This window comes from Panonychus citri, unplaced genomic scaffold, assembly GCF_014898815.1.
Source record: "Panonychus citri isolate SS breed McGregor unplaced genomic scaffold, ASM1489881v1 Contig00134, whole genome shotgun sequence".
In the NCBI taxonomy this organism is placed as follows: Eukaryota; Metazoa; Arthropoda; class Arachnida; order Trombidiformes; family Tetranychidae; genus Panonychus; species Panonychus citri.
In genome coordinates, this window is record NW_026515539.1 from 2,348,743 (window position 1) to 2,374,218 (window position 25,476).

The 25,476-nt window shown below is 31.1% G+C and overlaps 6 protein-coding genes and 1 pseudogene across 10 annotated transcripts in view; 2 read left to right on the forward strand and 5 right to left on the reverse strand.

The window, feature by feature from the left end:
* Positions 1-203: 203 nt before the first annotated feature.
* On the reverse strand, positions 204-2,372 carry LOC128391527 (tetraspanin-8-like). Of its 2 annotated transcripts, XM_053351434.1 has the most exons (6): positions 1,348-2,080; positions 956-1,153; positions 811-891; positions 642-737; positions 454-555; positions 204-369 (listed from the first exon to the last, which is right to left on the reverse strand). In XM_053351434.1, the coding sequence occupies exons 1-6, from the start codon at positions 1,414-1,416 to the stop codon at positions 220-222; spliced, it is 696 nt and encodes a 231-aa protein (XP_053207409.1). In that variant the 5' UTR covers positions 1,417-2,080; the 3' UTR covers positions 204-219. The 2 variants fall into 2 exon arrangements, with proteins under 2 accessions (XP_053207409.1, XP_053207408.1); XM_053351433.1 differs by having other exon boundaries at positions 204-555; positions 1,348-2,372.
* Positions 2,373-2,663: 291 nt separating this feature from the next.
* LOC128391504 (guanylate cyclase 32E-like) lies at positions 2,664-10,919 on the forward strand. Its single transcript, XM_053351405.1, has 19 exons — positions 2,664-3,228; positions 3,338-3,530; positions 4,361-4,483; positions 4,864-5,041; positions 5,107-5,531; positions 5,666-5,801; positions 5,871-6,040; positions 6,094-6,263; positions 6,341-6,458; positions 6,718-7,062; positions 7,142-7,246; positions 7,478-7,549; positions 7,918-8,083; positions 8,199-8,532; positions 8,611-8,751; positions 9,190-9,313; positions 9,429-9,771; positions 9,858-9,949; positions 10,021-10,919. The coding sequence occupies exons 1-19, from the start codon at positions 2,951-2,953 to the stop codon at positions 10,903-10,905; spliced, it is 4,398 nt and encodes a 1,465-aa protein (XP_053207380.1). The 5' UTR covers positions 2,664-2,950; the 3' UTR covers positions 10,906-10,919.
* Position 10,920: 1 nt separating this feature from the next.
* LOC128391518 (innexin inx2-like) lies at positions 10,921-12,573 on the reverse strand. The gene is made up of 2 exons (XM_053351424.1): positions 11,990-12,573; positions 10,921-11,918 (listed from the first exon to the last, which is right to left on the reverse strand). The coding sequence occupies exons 1-2, from the start codon at positions 12,404-12,406 to the stop codon at positions 11,169-11,171; spliced, it is 1,167 nt and encodes a 388-aa protein (XP_053207399.1). The 5' UTR covers positions 12,407-12,573; the 3' UTR covers positions 10,921-11,168.
* Positions 12,574-12,794: 221 nt separating this feature from the next.
* Positions 12,795-15,548, reverse strand: LOC128391529 (innexin inx2-like; annotated as a pseudogene).
* A 147-nt stretch (positions 15,549-15,695) lies between these two features.
* Positions 15,696-16,821, reverse strand: LOC128391542 (coiled-coil-helix-coiled-coil-helix domain-containing protein 2-like). The gene is made up of 2 exons (XM_053351448.1): positions 16,661-16,821; positions 15,696-16,530 (listed from the first exon to the last, which is right to left on the reverse strand). The coding sequence occupies exon 2, from the start codon at positions 16,486-16,488 to the stop codon at positions 16,018-16,020; it is 471 nt and encodes a 156-aa protein (XP_053207423.1). The 5' UTR covers positions 16,489-16,530; positions 16,661-16,821; the 3' UTR covers positions 15,696-16,017.
* Positions 16,822-17,809: 988 nt separating this feature from the next.
* Positions 17,810-19,765, reverse strand: LOC128391534 (ADP-ribosylation factor-like protein 15). 3 transcript variants are annotated; one of them, XM_053351440.1, is made up of 4 exons: positions 19,560-19,765; positions 19,269-19,331; positions 18,685-19,063; positions 17,810-18,330 (listed from the first exon to the last, which is right to left on the reverse strand). In XM_053351440.1, exons 1-4 carry the CDS (start codon positions 19,578-19,580, stop codon positions 18,161-18,163), a joined length of 633 nt encoding a protein of 210 aa, XP_053207415.1. In that variant the 5' UTR covers positions 19,581-19,765; the 3' UTR covers positions 17,810-18,160. The 3 variants fall into 3 exon arrangements, with proteins under 3 accessions (XP_053207415.1, XP_053207417.1, XP_053207416.1); XM_053351442.1 differs by having other exon boundaries at positions 19,269-19,470; positions 19,560-19,758; XM_053351441.1 differs by having other exon boundaries at positions 19,269-19,477; positions 19,560-19,758.
* Positions 19,766-20,259: 494 nt separating this feature from the next.
* LOC128391507 (ALK tyrosine kinase receptor-like) overlaps positions 20,260-25,476 on the forward strand; it is a 31,691-nt gene continuing 26,474 nt past the window's right edge. The window contains exon 1 of one of the 2 annotated variants that reach the window (XM_053351408.1): positions 20,260-21,362. In XM_053351408.1, coding sequence (XP_053207383.1) covers positions 20,923-21,362 — 440 coding nt within the window. In that variant the 5' untranslated portion in view covers positions 20,260-20,922. The remainder of the gene's footprint in view (positions 21,363-25,476) is intronic. The other variant, XM_053351407.1, reaches the window with a different exon arrangement.

Consider the following 25,476-nt stretch of genomic DNA (forward strand, 5'->3'; position numbering starts at 1 on the left):
GCTTCATCTTGATACGATTGTTCAAATAATTAGTTAACAATAATTTGTGTGTCTAAATATTTTAATTTGATTCAAGAAGAAACCTATTAGATGAACATGATGGTAAAAAAACAAAAACAGCAAAATGATTTTGGTTGTTTAGTTGATAAATATTTGAGATGATCTATAAGTAAATTTGATTGTTGTCATGTTAGAAATATAAATTAATTGTTCCAATCTTTAATCATCAATCTCTGTGTATCTGATTACACAGAAAAGTGATACTGCAAATACCAAGCAAATGAATTCAATGATCAACGTGAAAGCATTTAAACCAAGAGCGATTCCTCCTCTTAAATCATAGAAACGACCAAGGACTCGACCACATCCCTTAATTGCAAAACAAAATGGAGAAAAGTGTAAATTTACTTGATTCAGTTGAAATTCCCAATTACAAATAATTAACTTGATTACCTCTTGGTTGATGAAATTTGCTTGTTCCCGATAACATGAAACAGGAACTTCCAAACCATACCGATGATAATCATTGAAATTTTCAGCTCCACAACATTTCAACTGAAATTGGAACAAATTAACAAAATCAACAAGTTTATCTCTGATTAATTTACACTTTAATTATCAGAAAAAAGTCACGAATTTACCTTAACTTGAATGAAATCAAGCAGCTCTCTTGATCTCTCACTAAATGGCCTTTGCTGGATTTGAATTAAAACTTGTTGAGTAACATAGTATTCCAACTGAACAATTAAGACGAAATCATGAAATTTAATTAATGAAATGATGTCGACGATTAATTAACCATTAACTTACTCTTTCACCGAAACCATGAGTCAAGGCCAAAACCACAGAAGCAATTGCAAGTCCAATCAAAAGAGCCATTATAAAGATATACTAATCAAAATAACAATTAATGGGTTAGATTAATTATCAGGAAATTAAATTGTTGCTCACTTACTGATCCTAATTTGCATGTTGAATTAGTTAATGTCCCAATACAACCAACGATTGACAATATAACGATTGCTAATCCACTGAACATCATAATCCAACCAACGTTGATAAAGTTTTCGGTGTCGATGTACAAAGTTGGTTCGTACATTTTAGGATCGATTCTGAACCAAAGTCCAATTCCAATCAATGTCATCCCCGAACACTGAAAATCAACAGATTGATTAGATTTTGATACAATTAAATCAATCGTAAAATCGAAAATCATTTTCTCATTTGTAGTTGTTTCTTTCTAACTCAACTTGAGTTTCAATCTCCTCAATTAATTTGGTGATCAGGTTTATCCAATTGAGAAGGTTAATTGTAATTAATTAATGGACAATTAACTTGTCTACTTACCCAAAGGATGAAATTGAAAAAAATCAGACAAAGTTTGACACACGAAAAGTATTGTACAGAGTAGCCCATTTCTGGTTGATCTCTGTAACTTGACTTCTCGTGGTAATTAGTTGATTGTGCAATGTTGATAGTGATTAATAAACTATCCAATTAGTGGCCAATACTCTTGAACAATTAAAAAGTAAAATCAAAACAGACCAGTAAACTCAATCATCACAATATTCAACTGGATTTAGTTTATATAAAGAAACATATGATTAACTAATTATGAAGGACAAACGGACAATTGAATTAAGGTGAACACAATTAAACGTAAATAGTAATCATTAGGTAACCCGAACAATTAAAAGACACAAAGAGGACTGAAGAAAGTCAACTCACCAATGATTACGGAAATAAATTGTTCACCTTAATTGTTGATCAACAAGGAGAGATTTTTTTTGCATCTCATAATCATCGCAGGAAAAATAAACTAAATCGCTTAATCATTGATTGACTCAGCAATTAATTTCTAATCGTAGAACATTTAATTTACTAAATGCAATCAATTTTCGTCAATTTAATTTACAATAAATCAATTAGATCAAATTCTAAGTTAATTAAATTAGATAATTTGATGACCACTAATAAAGATTTATCTTTCTAGATAAACATTCAATCAACAATTACGAATTATTTACATTTAAGATAATCGGATTTCTTTTAAATTGTAAATTTGAAAATTAAGGTAATTTGATCAGAATCAATGAGGGTCAACAATTGAATTAATTTCTCACAACAGTTTTGATTACCTGAGAATTGAAATCGATTAACAATTAAATCGAAAACACGGTTGCTGATTCCAATTCCCAAGGAGCTTTTTCTAATTATTATGATGAGATTAAAAGTTATCAATAACTCTGATAAAGGAATTGATTTGGATGCTACTAAGCTGATTGCAGATTAAATTGTTTTGATTTATGCTCGAACTATATACAAATTGTTTCAAAAGATGGCGCCTTATTTTCTTAATTATTCGCTGATTTTGATCAACTACTAATTGATCATAATTAGTTGGATATTCAATCTTATTACTAATATTGGTTCTGATTCAAGTGATTCTATTATTTGACCAATGGTCAAACTTTTGATAGAGTTTATCATCTACTTGGTATTGAGTCGAAGCTGATTGTTTGTCGTTTTCTTTGTCCAGTATCAATAATAATCAAATAATCAAATGATTCTGATCATAATCACTGATCATTGATGAAAATGATTAAAGAGAGAGATATAAACAAAATCTCACTGACCAATACGATTTGCTTGACCAATGTGACAGTATAAAAGTTATCACCAATTGATTAACATAAAATTGTGAAAGTAACAGAAAAAATCAAAACAGCAATTAAATCGTGTTACCTGTTGATTGTAATAGTTAATTTTTTGTATCCACCGTTAATTGTGAAAACATCAATTGATTGAAACTATTTATAAGCCTTTTATTATTATTATCATAGTTAAAACAATTGATTAAAAATTGTAAAGTTAATTGTTATAGTTGATTACCTATGTGTTTGTATTTGTGTGCAAGTTTGTGGTAAACAGTTAATTAGTTAATTGTTTAATGGACAATATTATGTTATTAGTATTGTTATTTGAGTTCAACCTTTCATTTACCTTTCTGTTGATACAACATTTCATTCAATTACAATTAGTGACCTCATCTAAATGTCCAGATGATGATTTAACCCAAAGTACCGATGTTTCAATTAATAGACCAATCGGAACAATTAACTCTAATTATACCAATATAACAATTGGGTTTTTAAGTTCATTTGCCCGCTATGGACTTGGAAACAAAATATCCGGGGCCATCCCTTTGGCCGTTGAGGAAATCAACAGGTAACGATAACAAGAAAAGTTTCTTGATTCAAATGTTAAAGTTTTAATTCTTGACCCGTTTCGATTGGTCCAACGACAATAATAATAATAATTGGCCTTTCATCTTTAGAAATCCCAACCTTTTACCCAATCATACACTAAATTTTATCGCAATGGACGCTGGTCAGCCTAACAGAGCAACGTCCATTCGTATGATGACCGAGATGAGGGATCAAGGTGTCATCGCTTTCATAGGTCCAGAAAATAGTTGCCAGTCCGAGGCTCTTGTGTCAACTGCTTGGAACTACCCAATGATAACTTACGTAAGTAATCAACTAATTTACAATTTAATCAAGTCATTGTCCAGTTAATCTATTTATTTATATAATCCAAGATAAATGTTGCCTTAATTAGACAATCTAATTACAGCGGAAACTTTTATTCTCGTTGTCAACATCAATATTAGAAGAATATTAATATTATTTCAGAACTTTTTTTTACTTTTTCTATTCGATATCAATCTTAAATTCTATATATACACGATAGCTTATCACATTCATACCCTCCAACTGACCCTCTTCACTGAAGACTGACCAATGCTCATGGTAACACAATGATAACACTGTAAAAGTCAAATATGATTTATATCTTAAACCTTTGTTTCCTTTCACCTTATAACTTAGGCTTCCAATAAATGTTCAAACTCGAAGTTATCGAAACCTTGTTAGTGTTTTTATTTGTCTTATTTTTTTTGTGATCAACAATCATAACCTGAATGGCTTAGAATTAAATTGTTATGTAATTTGGTAATATAAAAAAAAGTGGGAAAAAAATGTTCGAATTTGGAGAAATCGATTTACCAAGTTCTAATCACGTTCTAATTATTTAACCAATGGATTAAATTGATTTGATAAGAGTGATGATAATCATTAACTTCATTTGTTACTTTGTATCATTAATGTTAATTGGTTGATTTAAACACAATTAATGGATGAACAAAATAACGAAGACCAAGAGAAAAAAGTTCAAAAAACTTTGTTAACTTTTCCAAGTTATATAACCAATTGAATTACGAATCGATTTTATTATTAGTACATTGGAATAATAAATTGTTGCTCTCGAATTTTTCTTTTCGAACTATTTCCATTGATAGAAATGTGCTGATCGAACTGTTTCCAATAAAACCGTTTACTCGACTTTCGCTCGAACCTTACCACCAGGTTCTAAAGTGTCCAAATCAATCATTTCACTATTGAAACATTTTAATTGGAACAAGGTGAGTGTGACAATTACTTTAATCACCATCAACTTATATTGATCTTGTCAGTTAATGACAATTGTTCAGCTTTGATTATGTGTTTATTGTTTTAATTGAGGAAAATTTTGATTGATTAAGTAGACGAAGAAAAAAACTGTTAATCTTTGAAAATGATTATGTGGACAATGTTGATGACAATTAATAAGATCAATAGTGATTAAAGTGTTGATTAAGTTATTATTTACTAACAATGACGTATATCATGATTATCACGATGATAATCAAATGATTGGTGTAATTGATTTAGTTAGAGAAAAAAACTCCAAGGCGATTTGAACCTTAACCTCAAATCAACTTTACACATCGCAATTATTTTCAATCTAAATTGTTGTTTACAGATTGTATTGATTGTTAATGATAATCCAACTGATCGACAAGTCGAGGAATCGTTAATATCATTGGCTGCCGATTCTGGGATTCAAATTAATAACACTTATTATCTACCTCAGTATTACCTGACTAAACATAAAGATCAGTTGGAAGCCATTTTGGATGATAGTTATTCTAAGACGCGAAGTAAGTTAATTAGTATGAAATTTTAAGATCTTCTCTTAATTGTTTTCCCATTTCCATGGTTTCAGTTTATGTTTTAATATCGGACATTGAAGCGGTCGCTGATTACGCTCGTTTGATGCACCAACGTAACCTACTGACCACCGGTGATTATGTTATCATCTCAATTGAAGATGAAGTGGTTTACTCACCAGAGAAGCAAGAAAATTATTTCCTTCAGGCATTTGAATCTTGTTTAAACACCGCCACTAATCCAGTGACCAGTAAAACCGATGGACTGACCACCGCCATCATAGGTGGAGGTGGAAATGAAAGTGATCTGAGGGAGGTTTGTGACTACGATTCGAAAATGTTGTTCCCGTTTAAAGCGGTTTTCATAGTGACCCCAAGTGCGCCAATTGATCCTGATTATGATCAATTTAAGCGACGTGTTAATTGTCGTAATCGTCGGCATCCATTTAACGTACCAATCCATGAGCTCATTGATCCAGATGTAAGTGCGATTAATATATAATAACAAATGATAATGTTGTTGACAAATTTAGGATCTAATTATTTGACTAGATCACGTTTTTGCTTGTTGTTTTTTACCATCATCAACTAATTGATTAAGGTTAATTAATTTAGGTACCAATTTATGCTGGATTAGCATATGATGCGGTAATGATTTATGCAATGGCGGTAACACAATTAATTGTTGAAGGTGTTGATTATACCAATGGTACTGCTGTCATGGAGAGGATTAAATTGTTACGATATCATAGTAAGAATCAATAACCAATTAACAATCAATTGTTCATGTATATTAAACTATTAACACAATTCTCGGCAGGTATTCTTGGTTTCGATGTGACCGTTGATGAAAATGGTGATGCCGAAGGTAATTACACCTTATTGGCACTTCTGGATAATCCTCAGGCCAAATGGAGCAACAAAACGATCTGGAACAAGACGATGCAACCTGTTGGTCGATTTACCTATCAAAGTGCAACCGATTTACCTGTAAGTTGATTGTTACTAAATTCTATAGAAATTAATTGATTGTATTTCGATAGTCACTCAATTTAGAACGTAAAATTGATTGGATTGCGGGTGAAGCTCCACCAAGTGAACCTTATTGTGGTTTCGATGGTGAAAAGTGTGTCCATAAGCCTAATTGGGTGTTAATTGTTGGTTCGACTACAGGATCACTAATATTAATCATAATCTTTTCCTTGGTCTTCAGGTGAACACGTTTTCTTTTTTTAATCAAAGTGATTAACTAAATTAATCGCTAACAAAATTGTTATTCAATTACCTTAGACATTATCGATATGAATATAAACTTGCTTGTTTATTATGGAAAGTTGATCTCAAGGAATTAATCATCTTACAAACTAATTCAGAATCAACTTTACAAAATTTACGAAATACAATTAATGTAAGTATCGGTAATTAAATTAATCATTTACACTTATAATTTTAACTGTTAGCTTAAGATAAACAAAGTCTAAATTTTGGTCACTTATTCCTAAACATGATTAACTTAATCATCAGTTGATTCCATGAGTTGTTAAGAATATATCAAAAAAAGGTGAATCAAAGTGATAATCTCAAGAAAGATGAGGAAAAAAAAATTAATCCCTTTTATTAATAATCATGTGCACAATTTAATTTGATTGTTGTTTATTTAAAAACAGTTTCATCGATTGGATTCAAATCGTTTCTCTACTTTTATAACCTCCTCCCAGTCAGGGTCAAATCGCCATAGCAAAGGTATAGTGGGCAGTTCTGGACCTCCAGGTAATATAAATAGTTCATATGGAGGTAGTGGTTGTGGAGGTAAAAGTGACGGTGGTTGTGGGGGTGGTGGTGGGACTGGAGGAGTGGGTGGAATCGGAGTCAACGGTGGAAACAGTGAAAGTGAATATGAAGAGCTATTTGGAAATGAGATTGGATTTTATAAAGGGAATGTTGTATTCATCAAGAGAATTTATAAAAAGAGTATTGATTTAACTCGAAATGTTCGTAAAGAGCTAATCCAGGTAATTAACGAGTTAATTGTTCAGTTTAAAATCGTAAAATACACTAATGATTCTCTTAATTGTTACCTACAATTTCAAGGTTCGTGAGATGAGACATGAAAATATCAACGCTTTTATTGGAGCTTCGGTTGACACTCCCAATGTTGTTGTGTTGAAACTTTATTGTGCCCGAGGCAGTCTCGAGGTAAGTAATTAAATCTAATCAGAATGTTGTTGATTAATTGGTTAATCTTTATCACAAGATTAAGGATTAAGTTTATTTTATCCCCAAGAAAATAATCAGTGATAAGTTTTAGACAAATGCGATCACTGATTGGATTTAAATGATATTTTGATAATTTTTTTTTTCTTCTCGTTAATTGTGTTGATTTGATTGCTCTTATAATTGTTTATTTGATTTGATTGTCATTATTAGGATGTGCTTAAAAATCAGGATCTTAATTTTGACAATATGTTCATTGCCTCATTGGTTGCTGATCTAATTAAGGTAAGACCTTAACCTCAACTTTTCTGTATAATTATCTTGATTGTTTGTAAATCATTTTGTAAATTGTGTCTCTCTGTTTATGATTAAATCACAATCACCATCAATCAAATCAATAGACAATAAATAATCATTATTATTATTACTATTATTTTCTGATAACAATAAGGGTCAATAAGGGTAAAAGATGATGAATAATAATATAAATAAACTGGACAATTGATCTAATTACTTTTTTTTTCTCTGTCACATTTATTTCATCTTATTCTTATTAATCTATCGTCATATTTATCCCTCATTTTGTCATCTTTATCCTCCAATCTAATTGTTTTTTCAACTTGTACTTTTGATTATCTCCTCTTAATCCACAGGGAATGATTTATCTTCATGATTCATACATCATATCCCATGGTAATCTCAAGTCATCCAATTGTCTAGTTGATTCTCGGTGGGTCCTTCAGATAACTGACTTTGGACTTCACGAGTTTCAACAGGGTCAAGAATTTCCTCCAGAATATATTGAAAAACGAGAACGAGGTCAGTCGATTATTGTTATTTTATTATTATCATAATAATCTCGAGAAAGTGAAAATGTTTATATAAACTTTTTTTTTCTTCTTTTTTTCTTCCAAAACGAAACTTGAACTCTCAGGTTATTTATGGAGAGCACCTGAGTTACTCCGACAAATTAATCCACCGCCTCGTGGTACACAAAAAGGTGACATTTACTCGTTTGCGATCATTTTATTTGAAATTATTGGACGAAAAGGACCTTGGGGAATCTCAGAACTTTCAGTTCGATCAATTTTAGACCAGGTTAAATTTCCCCACCATTATGATGGTGCTATTTTCCGTCCACCATTAGATCAACTTTCGTGCCCCGATTATGTAGCAAAGTGTATTCGAGAATGTTGGGTTGAAGAACCAGAGAATCGACCAGATTTCCGTTTTATTAATATTCAATTAAGAGATATGCAAGCTGGATTGTAAGTTATATTCATCTAGTTGGTTTATTCACAACAGAATCTAATTGTTATTCTTAATTGTTAACAATATAAAACCAGGAAACCGAATATATTTGATAATATGATCGCAATGATGGAAAAATATGCTTATAATTTAGAGGGATTGGTCCAGGAAAGAACTAATCAATTATTGGAAGAGAAAAAGAAAACTGAAAATCTTCTTCTCAGAATGTTACCCAAGTAAGTTTACATTGGAAAATAATTAACAATTAGAGTTAATTGTTAATCATAGAAATTTCAATCTTTTCACTCCAAGCGCCATCTATCGTTTTTTCCCCTTCTCTTTTTTAGATTTTCAATGAAATTTTAATTTCTTTTCAATTTGAACAAATTTGTTTTCTCCTTTGATTTGATTGTGTTTTTACTTTGATTGTTTCTTTTTTTTTCTTATTAATTAAATCCATATTATCCATGGATTTGCTATTGATCAGTGAACTAAATTAATTTTATATTCTATTGGAATTTAATTCTGTTTACTAAGCTTACGTTAAATGTTGACCGTTGGAAGATTTCACTTGGTGAATTGACTTGATTTTCTTTGATTTAACAAATTGTGAATTTTTTTTGTTTTTTTCTTTCAATTACAATTTAATTCTTTGTTTTTTCCCCTCAATTTAGGCCTGTGGCCGAGCAATTAAAAAGAGGAGAACCAGTTAAGGCGGAAAGTTTTGATGCAGTTACTATTTATTTCAGTGATGTTGTTGGATTCACTGCTTTATCTGCATCCAGTACACCACTTGAGGTAATTACACTTTGACTTAATTGTTACTGTTAATCCACGGATATGATTAATATCTGATTTGTTCCTTAATCCTCTTGCTTATGATGCTCTTTAATTTTCCTTCCTACATCATCAGGTTGTCGCTTTATTGAATAATCTATACACTTGTTTCGATTCAATTATTGGCCATTATGATGTGTACAAGGTGGAAACCATTGGTGATGCTTACATGGTTGTCTCTGGTTTACCCATTCGCAATGGTGATCGACATGCGGGTGAAATAGCGTCATTAGCACTTCACCTTTTAAGTGCCATTCAAAATTTCCAGATACCTCATCGACCTGGAGAAAGGTTAAAATTAAGAATCGGTATTCATTCGGGTCCATGTGTTGCCGGTGTTGTTGGCCTTAAAATGCCTCGATACTGTTTGTTTGGTGACACTGTTAACACTGCATCAAGAATGGAATCAACTGGTGAAGGTGTGACACCATTTTTTTTTGTTCGCTTTTCACATTTTCCTCTTGCGAAAAAATTTATTCTCTCTTTCTCCTTTTATCTCTTTTAGCTCTCAAAATTCATGTCAGTGAGGCTTGTAAACAAATTCTACTCAAACTTGGTGGTTATAAATTACAGGAAAGAGGAATGACACCGATCAAGGTAAATTAATCTTCTCAAAGATGACAATCACCTTTGATTAACTGTCATTTATTATTAATCATTTGCCTCAGGGTAAAGGAGAGATGCGCACTTACTGGCTGTTAGGTAAAACTCGTCTTTCTAATCATCATCTATCAGCGGAAAATGCAATCCTAGAGATTTCAAATGACCTGAAAGAATTTTCCGATTCATGCTTACGAGAAACTGGATTCCCAAGATCGACAAGTCCCGATCCTTATAATCTTAAACTGGACGATAATTGGTCAAATATTAGATGGACTTCAGTCGAGGATAATAGTTACCGTTTCAATAATAACAACAATTCAGCTAAACGTTCATCAATGATTAGACATCGTACCAGTGAAGGCGGTGGTAGTGGAGTGAGTTATTGTATCACCAGTGGTGGTGGTGGGAGTTTAACGGGTGATCTCGGCGAGAGAAATGCTCATGACAAATTCCGTCGTATAAATTCATGTGCCTTGGATGATAAATATTTTCGTAAAAATCGTTCTAATCAAATTCAACACCAATCATCTTATCATCAACATCAAAATTGGCAAAATCGTCAACAACAACAACAATCACCACAATCTAACCAATGGCCTAACCAGCAACAATCAAATGCTCAACTTAATCATCATTATCAACAGAAACACCAACATCACAACAATCAAACTAATCATCCACAACAACCTTTACACAACTCATGTCAACATTATTCCCATCATCAACAACAATCTCAAGCTCAACAACAGCAACAATTAGCAAGAAATGATACAATTCAATTTACTCTTAGCTGTTTAAGTTTACCAAGTAACAACAATCAAAACTGGGATGAACCATTTAATTCACTTGATGAAGTACCAAGCGTATCGATTGATCAACCAACATCACCTAAATCACCAACAATCATAGATCTTCAAGAAACTAACAATTTCTTAAAGCAACAATTTTAATCCACCAGTTGACAATTTTTTTTCCAATCAATCACCATTCCTTTTATTTAATTATCATATACACACACAAATATATATTATTAATTAATTCTTGGACAATCAAGGAAGACGAAACAATCAAGAAAAAAAAGTCATATAATCAGTAACATTGTTATAAATGTTAACTAAAAGTTAATCATTATTGTTTGTATACCATTTTGTCATCTTAATGTAATCAACCACATCTAATTGTAATATATTCACACACACCAATCGGATCATCGTTAGGCTTTGATTTCTTCATCACCAATGGGAAGCTTGACCATTTGACCGCCATTTTTAGTCGTTTCATCACTCTGGTAGACTTCTGCTTCTAATTGAAGAGCCAACAATTCAAGGATATCAGCTAAATGTGATTGTTGAATATTTTGTCCCAACAAGTAGACAATAAACCAATCGCCGTAGGTTAATTGGTTAACCAAATCAATGACAACTTGTGGTCGTGATCGTCTAGAGACAATTTGAAGGAGTCGATATCGAGCTGGTGGATAGAAGAAGCAACAAAGTCGATAGATTATGGAAAATGCCGAAATGATGGCCAACAGAACAAACCAAATCCAAAGGCCAATATAAATCTTTTCATTGATAATGTTCAACGGAAGAAGACAGTAGTTATCATATACTTGGATATCTCCAGAGGAACCATAATGATTAAAGTTACATTTTGTCATTTTGGGAAACACTCGAGTCAATGGATTAATCTCTTCAGCGGATCCATCGAAAAACATGGCCTGCCAACCATAATCGACAAAATTACCAGCAAGAAACCAATTGGTTATATAAAATTCAACCAGAACATGAAAGAAATTGAAAATCTCACAGAAAAAGTACTTGAGAGCATATTCATCAAACCAACCCCGACGAGTGATCAAAAATTTAACCAAAGAATTTTCACTTTGAGCTTTTTTACTCTCGGCGAGTAGAGCTTTGTTCAAATCGGCGACCAATCGCTTAACATGGCCTCCTTCCCATCTCTAAATTACAGCAAAGAATAGCAATTAAATCGCTGCGACGATAATTATGATGAGTTGAATCGTTTACTTACCTTCCACAAAAGATGAGGCCCATAAAAAGCGAGCGCTTGAAGGAAGAGGACAAAGCAAACCCATTGGTAGTAATCGTGTTTCAAAATTTCGTCCTTACGATTTTTCTGCTCGATACCAGGCATTACCACCTCCTCCCCGGTAATTTTGGTCAAAGCCTTGGGCAAGGTGAAAGTTCCCTCGACCCAACAGTAATTGTTGATCGTATGCGGATTAACCGTTCTGGCCTGGGATAAGCACATTATTGGAGTTCCAAAAAATTGGTACGATGTAACAACGGCACAGGCAACAATTAACGCATTAAAAGTGTACCGATAATGTAATTTAAAAACTACATTGTCAATTTTGGTTGTCTTAATGTGACCAAGATATTTAAGCTTCCTGGTCAACAGGGGCATTAAATAACCAGCAGTAGACATTTTAATTCAATTTGATTGATTAACTATTTCACTATTATTTGTAATCAATTTTATCACGATTATCACATTAAAAAATTGATTGTCCAAAATTGTGATCAATTTACTGAATTCGGTTGATTAACACACTAGAAAAATTCAACTAGATTCTAACCTGATTCTTATGATCTGTTAGAATCAGTAACTGCAAATGAAATGATTAACATTAAACAAATTATCTTGTTGATTGTGATTAAAATGATTAAGATTGCGTCTTAATTACTAAAGGTCACCCTTGTTTCGATTCACTCTTTTCACTAATTACAATTTGATAGTAATTTAATTATCTTTTCATAACCAAGGAAACCTTGAGCTTCTGTTGGGATCAAATGTAATTACAAATTAATCTGTTGATTAAGTTTTTATCTGAAGTTTTGTTTTCGGTAATAAATCACAACGGTAATAATTAATAAATTGTTCTTAAAGTTAACTTAATAACAATGTTGTTTCTTTGTTTAATCAACCTAATTAGAGATCAATAGTTGGTTAGATTACAATTTCAAATGATTTCCATCATTTGTTTTTCCTTTGATACTGTTTGGTGGTTTAAATGTTTTTCATTGATTGTATGAATTAATTTAGTTTATGTTGAGTGTGTTGACAATTTGATTGAATTAACATTGAACAGACAAATTAATAGTTACATTTAAGTTTTAACTTAGTGAAAGTTGATAAAATATAATTTTATAAGTAAATGAAATGTCATTGATTAGTGAAAATTGTACAATCGTAGCTGATTATTTGAAATTAAGTTGAAATTGTAGTTGGTTGATTATAACAGTTATTATAATAGTTGAGCTTTTATATTGTCACTGATTGGAGTTGATTTGTCATGTTAGCTGATTGTTGTACGATCGTTTGAATTGTTTCAAAGTTTAGATTAAATTGATGATTCTGATATTTTCTTGGCCTTTGGTACTTTATAAGTTTCTTCATTTAATTGTAGAGTAAATAATTAGAGGACATCGGCGAAATGTGACTGTTCAACATTCTGACCAATTAGATAAAGAAGGAACCAATAAACATAATTAAGTAATTCGATTAGAGTTGAATTTGCCTAAGGTTTCGCCCGACGACTGACCATTTGAAGTAAACGATGTCAACAGGGAGGATAGACGAAGTGGACAATTCGATGGACCACCGATAGAGCGGAAACTGCGGCCAAAAATATGAAGCAAATCCAAAGGAAAGGATAAATTTTCTCGTTCATAATATTCAACGGGAGAAAAGTTATCATATATTTGAATATCTCCTGAAGAATCGTAAACACGAAAGGTATTAATACATTTGGTCATTTTGCGGAAAATTTTGGTTATTGGATTGGTCTCCTTTGAATAAGCCAATACAAAGGCACCATAATTGAGAAAATTTCCGCTCAAAAATGTGTCCGTTAAAATGATCTGAACAATCACATGGGTGAGATTGAGTATCCCACAAAAGCAAAACTTTTTAGCGCAAAGGTTCATCTTCGAGAGAACAGAAAATCGATCAGAAAACTTGAATGCTCTTTCTTTTTATTGCAAGTCCAATCAATGTCATCCCCGAACATTGAACAATCAACAGATTAGATTAGATTTTAATACAATTAAATCAATTGTAAAATCGAAAATCATTTTCTCATTTGTGGCTGTTTCTTTCTAACTCAATGATTACTTGAGTTTCAATCTCCTCAATTAATTTAGTGATCAGGTTTATCCAATTGAGAAGGTTAATTGTAATTAATTAATGGACAATTAACTTGTCTACTTACCCAAAGGATGAAATTGAAAAAAATCAGACAAAGTTTGACACACGAAAAGTATTGTACAGAGTAGCCCATTTCTGGTTGATCTCTGTAACTTGACTTCTCGTGATAATTAGTTGATTGTGCAATGTTGACAGTGATTAATAAACTATCCAATTAGTGGCCAATACTCTTGAACAATTAAAAAATAAAATCAAAACAGACCAGTAAACTCAATCATCACAACATTAAACTGGATTTAGTTTATACAGGGCATTTCACCAAGTTTCCAACAAGTTTTTCTCGAATAACTTTTTTGCTTTTGAGTGTTTAGACCCCATACTCGAGTTATGGTAGTTTGGGCCAGACTCAATTGTCATATTAAAATATCAAGGTCATTCCGGTCATTGTGTACAGATACGGTTTCAAGGTCATTCGGTGGTCACAATCGAATTTACTTGCTATCATTAGGCTTCATACGAGTTTATAACTTTTTAACATTTTTAGTTGCAGAGATATATTGGTTTTGATGCAGAATCCTTTTAATTCAACTTTCATCAATTTGCTCGTATCAAAAAGCGTAAGAGTCAAAAAACATTTTTGATTTAGGTACATTTTGGTTTTTTAAATTTGAATCGATTGTGACAACCGAATGACCTTGAAACCGTATCTGTACACAATGACCGGAATGACCTTGATATTTTAATATGACAATTGAGTCTGGCCCAAACTACCATAACTCGAGTATGGGGTCTAAACACTCAAAAGCAAAAAAGTTATTCGAGAAAAACTTGTTGGAAACTTGGTGAAATGCCCTGTATAAAGAAATAATATAAAGATTAACTAATTATGAAGGACAAACGGACAATTGAATTAAGGTGAACACAATTAAACGTAAATAGTAATCATTAGGTAACCCGAACAATTAAAAGACACAAAGAGGACTGAAGAAAGTCAACTCACTAATGATTACGGAAATAAATTGTTCACCTTAATTGTTGATCAACAAGGAGAGATTTTTTTTGCATCTCATAATCATCGCAGGAAAAATAAACTAAATCGCTTAATCATTGATTGACTCAGCAATTAATTTCTAATCGTAGAACATTTAATTTACTAAATGCAATCAATTTTCGGTAATTTACAATAAAATCAATTGAATTAAATTCTAAGTTAATTAAATTAGATAATCTGATGACCACTAATAAAGATTTATCTTTCTAGATAAACATTCAATCAATATTTACGAATTATTTACATTTAAGATAATCGGATTTCTTTTAAATTGTAAATTTGAAAATTAAGGTAATTTGATCAGAATCAATGAGGGTCAACAATTGAATTAATTTCTCACAATAGTTTTGATTATCTGAGAATTGAAATCGATTAAAAATTGCATCGAAAACACGGTTGCTGATTCCGATTGTAATTCTATTTCAGCATTTCATCATTCTTAATAATGGGAGACCGGATTATATTGGAAATATAATTGTTATCACCTTAAGATGATTCTAATTGTACATTCGAGAATTGATTGTTTAACAATTTTATGTAATATCAATAAACATTTAAATTTACAGCTAACAGAATTGCTGTTCCAAGAATTGATTTCCTGTCGAGCTTAATTTGAATTGTTGTTTTCAAACAACACATTTATAATTGTAACTTAAATTGGGAACACTAGATCATGTTTTGTAAAGAAAGACTAACAAAATTTTGATTTTGGATGGGCAAAAATGGAGGAAATCAAAAATAATCAATTTCGGAGAGCAGAGATAGAGAATTAGGGTCAAAGAGTTTCTTTTACTAATCTAACTGGATTAACAATTAGAATTTTTAGTCCAACTATTGATTACTGGTAATTGGGTTGTGATCCAAATCGCATACGACAATCCTTTAGAATTTGGTTGAAACCCTCACACAAAGAGATATCTGATTGCTCTTGAGTACAATTAAGGAATTGTCGAAGCTCCAATGAACATGCTGATTGTTGTTGTTGTTGTTGTTGATATTGTTGTGGTTGTTGGTATTGTTGTGGAACAGCTTCTTGTTGAGCTGGAGCAGCATCATGTCCACCAGAGAAAGCACCAGTGATAGCATGGCCAACGGTATGTCCAACAGCCGATCCAATAGCAACACCACCAGCGGTGGCAGCCATTTGTGCCATCAATCCAGGACCTTGAGATCCCATAGCAGGTCCAACGGCAGTTGGAGCTGGAGCAACAGGAACAGGAGCCCTTTGAGGAGGTGCAGCCATAGGAGTTCGTCGACTGGCCATTGGTGAAGATCTACCAGGTGATGAACTTCGTCCTCGTCGAGCCATTTCAATTAAAATTAGTTAACAAGGTTATACAATTTATCACGTCTATAGAAAGGATGAAAAATAAGAAACACAATTAAAATTTTCACACACAATTGAAATCCTTCTTATTTTACTTCAACAAAAACAAAAACCACAGATCACAGAACAAACAAAGTAACCACTAAATACTCACCAAAAAGAATAAAAGATTTAATTTAATCAAGAACAATTAAATCAAGTGAAGAACAGAAAAAATTGCAAGTCACCTTCAGAACACTCGTTTACGTAATGACTCAATTCTCGGTTTGGTTTTCTATTCTATAGAAAACATTAGATGGCGTTACCGTCGCTTCGAAAATTCTGGAAACTCAATGATGAGTTCTGATGAACTGATTGTCTTTTCATTTCGTCAGATTTTAATTATAATTAGATTGTTTCTTTTGCCAAATTAGTGTATTTCAATTTGTTTGTACTCAAGTGACTTTTAATTTATTTGGTAAATCGCATTAAGTTTGGTAAACGCACGTTCACCTTTTTATTCAATGGAGATCATCAGTTGTCCCTAAGAATCATTTTCTTAATTGTTTTGGTTTCTCCATTTTAATTGTTCTCAATGGTGATCAATTGTTAATTGAATCAATTCTTTTCTCTTCAATAGTTGATTCAGATTCGTATCGATACGTAATCAGATCGTAATCTAGATGTAATGTTATCTGGCAAAATTTTCAAGTGATTTCGTTTCAATCACTAATTCAGAGTTAATTGTAATCTCTAATTTGGTCTCAAAAATTGAAATTCAATTTCCTTTCGTCTTTATTAATCTTCATGATTAATGTGATAACCTTGAAAGTAAACAACAAGATCAATGGATTTATTTTCTTAATCATTTCATTCATCTAATGATTATTGTTTATTTACTGTATCATTTTTGTCCGAAGCTTTTACAGTCTTGCAATTTAATTTAATTGTAAATTACGAGAGAAATCAACAACATTACATCATTTAAATGTTTCCATGTTGTAAATGGATCAACAGTTGATTGGAGTTTAAAAAATTTGGCAATTGATGATCTATTTTACAATTAACCATTTTTGAAATGGTAAATAAGAAAAGCTCATTGATTAACAATCGTCGTTGGGTTACAATCAAAATCTTTTCGTTTGATTGTAGACAATCAGTTAAATTGACTTCATTGATGAACCATTTTCCAATTTACAATCAACAGAATCTATTTCAATTTTCTCAGGACGTTATTAGTCTTTAGACTATTTTACTTAATTATCGTTTCGTTGGATCATAATTTTCAATTTGATTTACTAAAGAAAAGATTATGGAATTAGAATTAAATTTAATCTCCATCTTTGATTTAAGGATGGATTTAATTGGAGATAAATAAGAATAAAATTATCTATCGTAATTAGGAAAATGAATGATTTTCCAATCAATTTCATTCCTGTTGACTAATTGCTGGATCCAAATGAGATTTGTATTAATGACTGGATGATAATGTTACAGAATATGAAAAATTATTAATTGTTATGATGGAGGAAAATTGTTATTGAGTTGAATTGAGATTATCACTTTTGTGTTGAAAAAATTGTCCTACGATTAAGAGGGCGAGGTAAGAGATACGAATTCACATTAACTTTGGTCAATACGAATGTTAATTGTAAACATTAATTAAAAGTGAGCATCAGACATTCATCACCATGAGATCAATAAGCGTCTCAAGAGCGGCAATAATTTGAGTTCGATCGTAAGCCGAGCAACAGGAAACGCACCATTTGCGACCATTCATTAAGGGTTTAAAATAACGTTCGATTTCCTCTGAATTTCTGGCTCCTTCCAAATCAGAATGAGTACCTAACAGAATAAGAGTAAACAATTAGAACTAAATTAACGAGAATAGAGACAAAGAGAGAAAAAATCGAATTCAAGGTTTTCAGCTGATAATATTTCTTTGTTTTCATCTGATTGAGAATTACAATGAGAAAAAAACAAATGAAAATGAATTAACCTTCATTTCAAATTGAAATGAAAACAATTAACATATTATATACAAGAATAATAATGATTCTCATGATATCGATGAGCTCTCAGAATATGAGAAATATTTTCCAACTGATTTCCCTGAACATCCAATGGTTTATCATGATGAACACTTTTTATTAGGAAAAGTATCTCGAGGAAATTTCGACCCGACTGGTAGTTACATACCCAATATAAGGCAAGGTTTACCGGTCAATCGATGGTCAGCCAGAACCACTCTTAATGCTTCCTGGGCAGTGTTTAATTCCTCCTCTGAATCGGTTGAATCGACGACAAAAAGGATTCCATTTTTATTACCAAAATAATGGTCCCAAAAAGGTTGAACTTGGAAAGATCCTCCGAGCTCCTTGATACTAATTACAGTGTTTTTGATTGGCAGTGTTTTAATGTTAAATCCTCGGGTGGGTTCACAGTTAGACAAAGGTTCTTGTACAAGGTGAGACAATAGAGTTGTTTTTCCAGCACCACTTAATCCTAAGCAAAGTACATTGTATTGATCTTGAAGGATAAACACAATTGGCTTATGACATTGGATCCATTGCCAACACTAATTATCAAATGAATTTAAACAAGGAGAGAGAGAGAGATGAGGATTATGATAAGGTCATTGAGTAAATCAGGGAAACAGCTGATAGATTAAAATCAGTTTGATGTTAATAGAAAAGGAAGATTAAATGATCTAGAAAAAAAAACGAAAACAATGTTAATCTTATGTAACAGATTAACAGTTACATTTGGATGAATACATTTACCTTTCTCAATCCCACTCTACAAGCTGTGAAGCTTGAGTTAATTGTTTCCCGAACACCAGGCATCTTGATCAATTGGTGGTTAATTAGTGTAGAGCAAAATAATCAGGGAGAAATTAATTGTAATTAAAATAAATGAATGGAAATTCAATTCTAACACAGGAGATGATTAAGTAAACAAAAACATTCGAATCCAAATGTTAACCTGTAATCTTCATGGTGAGAGATGAAAATAGAAATGAAGATGAAGTGAGAATGAGATGATGATGATGATGAGAGAAAATGTAAATTTACCGTTAGATCTCCAGATTTCATTGGTGTAATGAATGGAAACAATTAAAAACAATTTGATTAATCATGAGAACAAAAGAAAATGTTTAATTTGTAGCATGTTGAAATGAATCATCAGTTGTTACGATTAAGAATCGAATTAATCAATTGATAGAAAATCAAGTCGATAGATGATAATGACGATAGAGTAGATGAAGAAGAGAGAGAGAGAGAGAGAGTTTTAGGTGAAAAGCCTTCGAAATCGTAGTAAAAGACTAACGAAAGTTAATCAATTAAAACCAACGAAAACAATTCAATCTCATTAACCTGATGCGCGATTTTCAAATATCTAAATTAATCTTCAATTCGTTTCATTAATCAAACTAATCAACTTTAACTTTATTTCTCGATAAAAGTTTACCAAATTAACTCTCTGATCATGAAATACGATTGAAAATAATAGTTCATTTCAATGAGAATCGACAATGTTTCAACTAATATGGAAATCGATTGACAATAACAAGAAGAGAAATTTAATTGTACATGTTAATAGATTGATAATCTTTTGGTTAACAATTAAGAGAAAGAAATTAAATTGTTCTTTCTATTAGTGAATTGACATCGATTGTTTATCTACAATGTGAAACTCTAGATGGCGACGATTGTATTTCTCGTGTAGTTGATGAAACTCAGTGAATTTCATGGAACATGAATTGTTGTTTCATTATCGAAATAGAGAAAGAAACAGATAAGAGTAAAGATTAAACTCTTTTTCTCTTGATATCTTGATTAAGATGAACAAATGAAATACCGATAGAAGAGAAGCAAACAATCAATAACTAGATTACCATTCGATTCTCCTCAGTGATTAACAATAATTCACCAATTTCTTCGTCTACTATTGGATAATATCCAATCTTATTCTCATTCTCTCTCTCTACAAACAATATTTTCTCATTTTATACAATCAAAGTATCTTCCAGTTCCATTGAGAAAGTGTATCCATGTATCTTTGTTTCTGTGTCTCCCAACTAATTAACCATCATGTTAATTATAACTCTCAATTCATTGACAGCGATAAACAATCAATGATCAAACTGTTCCTTAAAATAGTTTGAAGAAAAATCTTAAAAATCATCAACAAATCGAGAAGGAAAAATCACCAAAGAAAAACAAAAGTTTCTTCTTACCTTTGTTACTTTAACGTTTCCTCATCACAACTGAACTTTAATTCTCAACCATGTTCTGTGTTGACTGTCAATCATAATTATCAACAAAATCTATTCTATTTATCATTAAAACAATTAAAACATCAACAACAATACAAGAAGAAAATAAACTCGAAAATATAATTGGAATTGTTTTCTTTTTCTTCAAAAGGATTAACATGGCTTCCAATTGGATTCTCATCGTTTCTAATTCAATGTTACTTTTCCTACTTACCTGTGGACCGATTTCAGTGTTTGGATCAACAAATGATTCGTATTTTAATTGTGATTTTAATTACTTTCAACAAAGTGAACCCAAGTGCAATTGGATTGTTGATAATTCATTTAAAGTGGTTAACGATTCATTATTAACTCAATCGTGGCTCCATTTTAACACTTCGACAATTAATCGTCAATCAATTTCTTCAGGTATTATGGGTAAACTAATCTCACCGATTATCCCGATTATCCAAATGGAGACACCGAGTCACTGTAATCTAGTAATTAATATGAAAATGAATCAATTTGATTCAGCGTTAATTAAGATTGTCCGAAAATCAGTGAAAAACATTGAACCTGAAATTGACCTGATAGTTAAACCAGGAAACAACAATCAAAGGTAAGTAACCCGATCAATTGATTTGGAATAATTTAACCTGAAGCAATAACAATACATGAGAAAGTTAATTTAACGTCAACAAAATAACAACAATCAAAGTAAATTTAGTTTAAAAAATTAATCAAATGGTGACAAGTCTATGGGATCAAATTGGTTTGAACACATTTTCCCTTATATGTGACAATTAATTTTTCCCTTCCAACAATTTATTCAGTTGACACTTTTTACTAATCACAATGACAATTGTTACTCTCATTATGATTACAATTAATCACTTTTGTATCAATAACAAATTAATTGTGATTACTTGAGATCACAATTAGTGGAAAAAAATGGAAAACAAAACCATACAGTTGATGATCAATCAACAATCAAATGGATTAAAGTTAATGGTCAAATCTAGTGTCCAGTTGAGTAAAATAAATTTAGTTTGTTAACCATTTTCTAGTTGATTGCTGGTTAATTAAATAAGATAATCAAGAATTGTTAATGAGATCTGGCTTTACATAATAGTTAATTTCCTCAACCATAAAACTGAACAAATTTAATCAAAGGTTGTTAATGAAAAACAATTTACATCAATTAACATGGAAACATAATGACCAGTGATGTCCAGTGAAAACCAATTTCAATCAATTTATATTGACCAATACAATTGAACACAAGTAAATTGTAAATTGACCAAATTTAAATTGATCACGATGAACATGATTAAGACTCTTTCTATTTCTTGATTGCCTTGATTAGTATGTGAATAATCAACTGACAATCAAGTAAACCGATTAGATTAGTTTACAACAATTTAGGGAAAATTTTCCTGACAACAACACATGAAAAAATCAACAAGACAATTAAATGTTGACAAAAAAAAATTAACGAGAAAAAAAAACTGGTTAATATGAACAATTAACTTATTATTACTACATTGCTTTTATCCTTGAACTTAATTATGGTTAAAACATAATCATAATCATCATGACAGTTATATTAGTTATTTAATTGTCAACTAATAATTGAAGTTAAAACTTGATTTAAAAATGAAATTATCTCATTACTTTAATTCCAGTAGATTAAATTTGCTGTAACAGTAAATCAGTTTAACCGAAACTAAATTAACCTCAAAACTTTTTGTTAATCAACATTGAAAATTCAATACAATAGATGCTGGAGATGGTTAATTATCAGTGATTAACCTTTTGATTTAAAAGTCTAATTTCAAAGTCAATAAAGGTTATGATGAGATTAAGTATTTCCATTGTAATCTTAATCCTTAATCTTTTCAATTCATCTAAAGCCTTTAGATAATGATGGAAACTGAAGGCCCTTAAATTGTTATCATTGACAATTTATTGATATTTAAAATGATTTTCATTCAGCCTGTCACCAGAATTGAAACTCAATCCACTTTGAGACTTGATTTTCAAGCTTAAAGTGACATGATAAGATCGCAGAAATGATGATAAAGGTTGACTGGGTAGAAGAGAACAGAAGATGACAGAGATGAGAGAGAGAGAGAGAAAATGGAAAATGCTGAGATAGAGAAAAAGATTAGCATAAGGATTAGGCTTGAAAAGATGAGCCTATTAAATTTACGAATAAAGATTTAGATTAAAATAGATTCTGGTCTCTGAATATCAAGATGATTTTGGAAAATGTTGTCACCGTTTTAACATTTGATTCTGGAAATGATTCAAGAAACTGGAAGAAACTATGAAAAGATGTCGAATGGAATAAGAAAAAAAATGATCTCTAAAAATAAGTTATCATTTCAATTCCATTTCTCAGCTTAATCATAGATTCCACCTTGATCTCTGATCTATGAGCAAATCGTCATAACCCCATGAAAACCCAAAGCATTTGCCCTAGAAATTAATGCCAATAATGATTACATAAAGTAGTAACATTATCAACAGTAATTTACCACTCATTGCCTCAGGGTGAATTCAGTCAGTTTTCATCATCTTCATGACTCTCTCTCTCTCTCTCTCTCTCTCTCTCTCTCTCTCTCTCTCTCTCTTGACTTTGAGAATCAGTATTTTCTGTTATCTGATCATGACTATAACTGTTTTCATAACAATAACTATCAACTGTTCAGTAAGAAAAAAAGTAAAAATAAATGTTCACAATTTATTAACAACAATATATCACAACAATTTAATCTCATGAGATTAAAGTATAGTTTATTAATGATTATAAACAAGGAATTACAATTAACAAGGAAACAACAATGTTGACATATTAATTATAATTAGTAAATCAGCCTTAGAAAATACAATTCACTGTTTACCAACAATTAGCTGATCAAATGAAAAGCAAAATGACTACAATCAATTTTAATCATTCATATTGATGTTTATTTGTGGATTATTTTTCTTGAGTATCAGCTGAAATTAATCATCATCATTAATATAAAACAGTAACAAGAATAACCTTTTAGGTTGATGATGATTATATTTATCATCATCAACATTATCATCTGATGGACACGATAATGTGATAATAAAAGGACTGGATGCTTGACTTAAACAGTTACAGTTCTGATCCATTTATCATGATATTCTGAGAAATGATTAGAATCATTGATGATAAAATGATCAGCACGTTGGAATTGATCTGAACAATTTATGTAAATTGTTGGACAAACTTACGATTAACCATTTAATTGTTATTCTGTTGACTTTTTTTTCACATTAGATATTGGTGATTATTATCACAACCATAATAAAGGTCAACTTATCAATGATATTATCATAAATTACTAACCAATGTGATATTTATTTCATGATATTCATGAATATGGTAATTGGAAAATGAGAATTCACCTTTACCATGAATTCATTTTGACGATGAATTTTCGGTCAATTGAAACAAAATGATCATTATTTTTACTATTTAATTGGTTCACTTAATCTTGATTGATAGTAATAGTTTTGCTTGTAATCAGCTACTGTTTTTTGGGTTGATAACAATTCACTTGATCAGTTAATTGTGATGATAACAATAACAACAACAATTATGATTAGATATTAATAGACATCGGAAGATATTATCATTTGAACCATTGATTATAAGCTACGCTGTAAGTACAAGTTGGTAATATCAACATGATCCTCCCACTGCTATTGATGGTTTAGTGTCACTTAATTGTTAATCTAATGTCAAACTTTACACAATCAGAATGTTGATTTACCAGGAAAAGTTCAGGTCATCAAATTTTCCTTTGTCATTCTAGTGATTTAATCAGGTTCGTCATGATGCTCATGATAGAGAATTGAAAATTCAATATCAAAATTCAATATAAGGTCAAAACCATCGAGTCTTTTTTTCACTGAATTATAACCTTAAGCTTTTCAGGTTTTACCTTTTGTCAAAATTTTCTTCTCATCTTGATGATGATCATCATCTGAATCACCATGACACTGAATTTCCTATTCTACTCAAGTCTAGAGGAGAAAATTTTTTGCTCTCTTTATTTTGTTCCATCGAAAAAAAAAGATCAGAATAACTTATATTGTAATAGAACTTTTTTCCGTTTCCATCTTCATCATTTTCTATCACCAGAATTATCATTATCATATTTGGAGTCTAGTACTTGTTTCCTCATCACATTCCATGATCTAATTTTTTCTTTCACCATGAAAAAAGTTGAAAAGAAACCGAACAGAAAACAGAGTTCATGATGATTTTCATCATGAAAATGAACATAATTCACGATAAAGTTGAGTAAAGGAGAAACTGTTCTAACCAAACTCGAACCTAAGGTCAAGATGAAATAATTGTAACATATAAAAAAAAGATACATTAACAACCATTATTTGTTTTTGTTCATTATTACTCATGATTCATGTTACCAGATAACAAAATTTCATGATAAAAGTGATAATGATTCAAGAAACTTTCATCGGATTCGGTTCAGTTGTTGATAATCAATATTAACTTTCAATTAGCTATATAAATGCATTCAGATTACTTATTAATACATAAGGCTAGAGAAAATCACTTATAAGTAATTTTAATTAGTTGATAACAAATTGAATTTACCCTGAAATTGATATTGAACTTTTCCACAATTCACTTTCTGCTGATTCTCATGATTATATTTATTGTAATAGAT

Coding starts and splice junctions, on each gene's coding strand:
- LOC128391527 (XM_053351433.1), bottom strand. CDS start 1,416: ATGGGCTACTCTGTACAATACTTTTCGTGTGTCAAACTTTGTCTGATT. Junction 892..955: donor CAACATGCAAATTAGGATCA/GTAAGTGAGCAA, acceptor TATTTTGATTAG/TATATCTTTATAATGGCTCT. Junction 556..641: donor TTGATTTCATTCAAGTTAAG/GTAAATTCGTGA, acceptor TTCCAATTTCAG/TTGAAATGTTGTGGAGCTGA.
- LOC128391504 (XM_053351405.1), top strand. CDS start 2,951: ATGGACAATATTATGTTATTAGTATTGTTATTTGAGTTCAACCTTTCA. Junction 4,484..4,863: donor AACATTTTAATTGGAACAAG/GTGAGTGTGACA, acceptor TGTTGTTTACAG/ATTGTATTGATTGTTAATGA. Junction 8,084..8,198: donor TATTGAAAAACGAGAACGAG/GTCAGTCGATTA, acceptor TTGAACTCTCAG/GTTATTTATGGAGAGCACCT.
- LOC128391518 (XM_053351424.1), bottom strand. CDS start 12,406: ATGTCTACTGCTGGTTATTTAATGCCCCTGTTGACCAGGAAGCTTAAA. Junction 11,919..11,989: donor GGCCTCATCTTTTGTGGAAG/GTAAGTAAACGA, acceptor GCTGTAATTTAG/AGATGGGAAGGAGGCCATGT.
- LOC128391542 (XM_053351448.1), bottom strand. CDS start 16,488: ATGGCTCGACGAGGACGAAGTTCATCACCTGGTAGATCTTCACCAATG.
- LOC128391534 (XM_053351440.1), bottom strand. CDS start 19,580: ATGAAATCTGGAGATCTAACG. Junction 19,064..19,268: donor GTAGAGTGGGATTGAGAAAG/GTAAATGTATTC, acceptor TTTGATAATTAG/TGTTGGCAATGGATCCAATG. Junction 18,331..18,684: donor TAAACCTTGCCTTATATTGG/GTATGTAACTAC, acceptor TTATTCTGTTAG/GTACTCATTCTGATTTGGAA.